The sequence below is a fragment of the Microtus ochrogaster genome, linkage group LG3 (genome assembly GCF_000317375.1).
Source record: "Microtus ochrogaster isolate Prairie Vole_2 linkage group LG3, MicOch1.0, whole genome shotgun sequence".
In the NCBI taxonomy this organism is placed as follows: Eukaryota; Metazoa; Chordata; class Mammalia; order Rodentia; family Cricetidae; genus Microtus; species Microtus ochrogaster.
The window spans coordinates 28,321,709-28,325,072 of NC_022029.1; the positions used below are offsets into that span (position 1 = coordinate 28,321,709).

A 3,364-nucleotide genomic window follows, 5' to 3' on the forward strand; every position below is an offset into this window, starting at 1 on the left:
GGAGGAGGAGGAGGGGGAGGAAAGCTTCAGAACAGTGTGGACAGAGGCAAGGAGAGGACCTGCTTTGTGTGTGAGTAGAGAGGGACCCCTGGGCCTCCCTCACTACTACTATTGTAGGCCCCTAGCCCTCTCCCGACCCCCAGATTCCTAAGAACCGTTCCTGACCCTATGAGAACACATTCCTCCTGACACCCCAGACCCACCTGCAGCCATACTCACCATGCCCATATGACCCCAAAACCAGTGCCCCGAAGGGGGCTGAGGGAAGCAGCGGAGCCGGCAGTAGTTCTCATAGAAGGTATAGATCCAGACCAGAATTCGGACCAGGCACCAGGAGGCCCCACCCAGCAGCAGAAGATGCCATGGGGAGGCAGCCACGGGCCCCAGTCCCAGCCAGGACAAGTTCAGCTGTAGCATCCTGCAGGGCAGATAGGCAGAGGGTGAAATTCCGAGGTCCAGGAAAACAGAGGTGAGCCGCCTGGGTCACTCGGCAGGACTGAAATAGAGAAAGGAGAAGAGACACCCAGGGCAGTGCAGGGGAGAGACAGTGAGAGAGGGGGACAGGAAAGAGCAACAGGAAGTTGGGAACTGTCTCGAGTTTAGACTGGCCCAGACTGAAGCACGGAGAAGTGGCGTAGTAACTGGGAAACCATGGACCTCCAGAACCAGCGGGCTCCCTGGAGCCACTCTGGCTGTAGACAGAGCTTCCACTATTCAGTCAAGGCCTTCCCTGTGTCCCCAAGCCTGGCACCTTCTCTCTGGAGCAATGAGTCCCAGGGGACCTCCTCTCTTCTTCTCCGGAAATGCTTAAGTTTCCTGGCTTCAGACTGTGTGTGTGTTTGTGTGTGGACTGATTATTGGGCTGAGCCAATCATCCGCAGGCCTAGCTGTCTCCTCCCAGCCCCGGCAAGAGGCCAAAATGAGGGGGGCGGAGCCAACCCGAAGCGGGGATTTAGAGTGACCTTCCCAGGCAGGAGGTTCTGAGAACCTTCTATCTCAGCCAGGACAACGGTGTCTTAAGAGCCAAAGTTTCCAGCCTCTCTCGCCCTCTGCAGGCCCTCTGCACAGCAGGCTGGGGCACAACAGGGCAGCATTTCTCAGTGCAGAACCGAGAGACTTGGAGCCTCTGCCCGACAGCGGCAAAGCCTGGCAGAATTCAAGCCGAGCCTCCAAGTAATCCAAGTTCTGAGTGGAGACAAGGCTTCCAGAAACAAAGAATTTAGCACTACTGGGTCAGAGTGGGATTGATTCTGAAACTAAAACTCCCAGCTGAGGAGCCAGAGTTCAGATAGGAAGCAGATGGGAGGGGTCAAGCTGGAGTTGGCCGTGGGCGGGATGGGGGGGGGTGGATAGGGAATACAGGTGGGAGACGAGAGAACTGGGTATGAGAGCTGAAAGAAGAAAACACCGATTTACATTCAAGGCAGGCTGTCAGAACAACACCATTATCCATTCAGCTGAAAGAGTAAAAGCCCGAGGGTGTGCAGTAATCTATTTAAAGTCTTGAAAGATAACAACTGCCAACCCAGAGTACTGCACCCAGCAAATCTATCCGTCATAATGGAAGAAAAGTGAAAAACTTTCCAGGGTAAAAATAGACCAAAGGAATGTATGAGCACCGAGCCAGCTCTATGGAAGATGCCTGACGGCACCCTTCAGAATGAAGAGGAAAAAAACAGTCCACGGTGCCCAGGAAAAATAAAACAAGCTAGAATAATATTTAAGAAAGGGAGAAAGGGGAAAAAACACAACAGAATGGCAGGAATTAATGAGGCGCGACTCCGCCAGCAGAGAAGACGCCACAACAGGATTCTTCTTGGAACGTACTTTAATGGAGCACAGAAGACTGGAGCTTAGATAGAGGCGAAAAGACCCCGACCCCGTCTGCGCGAGGGAATATATACAGCCCCTGGTCCGCCTCTGACGTGTCATTGCCCAATTTGACATATCACTGCTCGATTGGCTCAGACCACACTGAGGCAAACATGTGAGCAAGACGTGTGAGCAAGTGATAGGTGGGAATCAAATTATTCTTGGGCCAGCGGCGAGCATGCGCAGAAGTTGTTTGCCAACTAGGGACAATAGAAAAACCAGCCACGGGCTTAGTGCCAGACCCTGAGACCACGGGCCAACTGAGAACATGGCGGCACCGTGGCGCTACAAATTAATACATACCTTTTAATAATAACTCTGATGTCATCGGTCTCAATTCTGCCCTCAAAGGCACAGGCTAGTACATTGGAGCAAACATCTGGAAACATCTCTTTGTTGCCACCAAGAAATTCCTCACCACAAAAGACAGGCGCAACCTTCGAGTGAAACAATGGGTAGAAGTATTTCAGGGGAGAGTGCGATGGCTCGGTGGGTAACAGCCTTTACCTCCTGAGTGCTGGAATTAAAGGCGTGCGCCACTACGGATGGGCCTAACACTGCATTCTTACCAGTGTCGGAATTAAGTGGCACCATTGATCACACGAGCCTAACAGACATTTGCAGAACATTCTGTGCATACACAGCAAAACACCCATTCTTCTCAGCAGCCTGGGGAGCTGTCCCTGAAGCAGACCAGAAGCCTGCCCAAGGCCCACCTCCTAGGTGAGTCTGGATGTCATCAGTGAACACTAACGCATCACACAGAACATCTGAGTTGGTGGTGAGCCTAAATTATCTCCTTGGTTTAGAATTACCATGGAAACACACATCTGGGTGTGTCTATAATGCTTCCAGAAAGGTTTGGCTGAGAATTGAAGAGTCACCTTGAATGTAGGTAGCCCCATCCTCTGCTCTGCAGTTCCAAACTGAATGAAAAAGATGTTCAGGTAGGAACTAAGCTGGAAGCTTCTTCCCAACTGGGTAACCTTCACAGGACTTCAGGTCTCTGTGGGGTGATGAAGAAGAATTGTCAACAGGTCCCATTCGCCTGTGTACTCGGAGTATGCAAATGAGAAATGTTTCTCATAGTATTAGCATTTGAACACTTGATCCCCAGTTGTTTGGGGAGGTTTAGATGCTGCACCCTTGCTGGGAGGAAGTATATCACTGAGGGAAGGCTTTCTGACTTTAAAAGCCTCCCCTGCTTGCAGTTTGTTCTCTGCCTTACGTTTACAAGGTATGAGCTTCCTGCTCTAGCCACTATGTCTGCCACATGCTGCCATGCTTTTCTTGCCACTGGGAACTCTAAACCTCTGGAACTAGAAAGTAAAATGTGCTCCCCCACACTCCCTGTAAATCGCCTTGGTCCTGTGCTTTCTTACAGCAACTAAGACAAGATATTAGTGACTGAGCAGGCAAGATGTGTACACTGAAGCAATAGTGGCAGGATGGTCATGGGGGTAACCAACTCCTTTCTGACTGGTACTGTGAA

The 3,364-nt window shown here is 51.1% G+C and overlaps 1 protein-coding gene across 2 annotated transcripts in view; it reads right to left on the reverse strand.

Moving 5' to 3' along the window:
• Positions 1 to 830, reverse strand: part of LOC101983728 (cytochrome P450 4F6-like) — a 16,472-nt gene extending 15,642 nt beyond the window's left edge. Inside the window, exons 1-2 of one of the 2 annotated variants that reach the window (XM_005360689.3) lie at positions 752 to 830; positions 220 to 418 (exon numbers count right to left, since the gene is read on the reverse strand). In XM_005360689.3, the coding sequence (XP_005360746.1) occupies positions 220 to 417 (198 nt within the window). In that variant the 5' untranslated portion in view covers position 418; positions 752 to 830. The other variant, XM_026786016.1, reaches the window with a different exon arrangement.
• Positions 831 to 3,364: the final 2,534 nt, after the last annotated feature.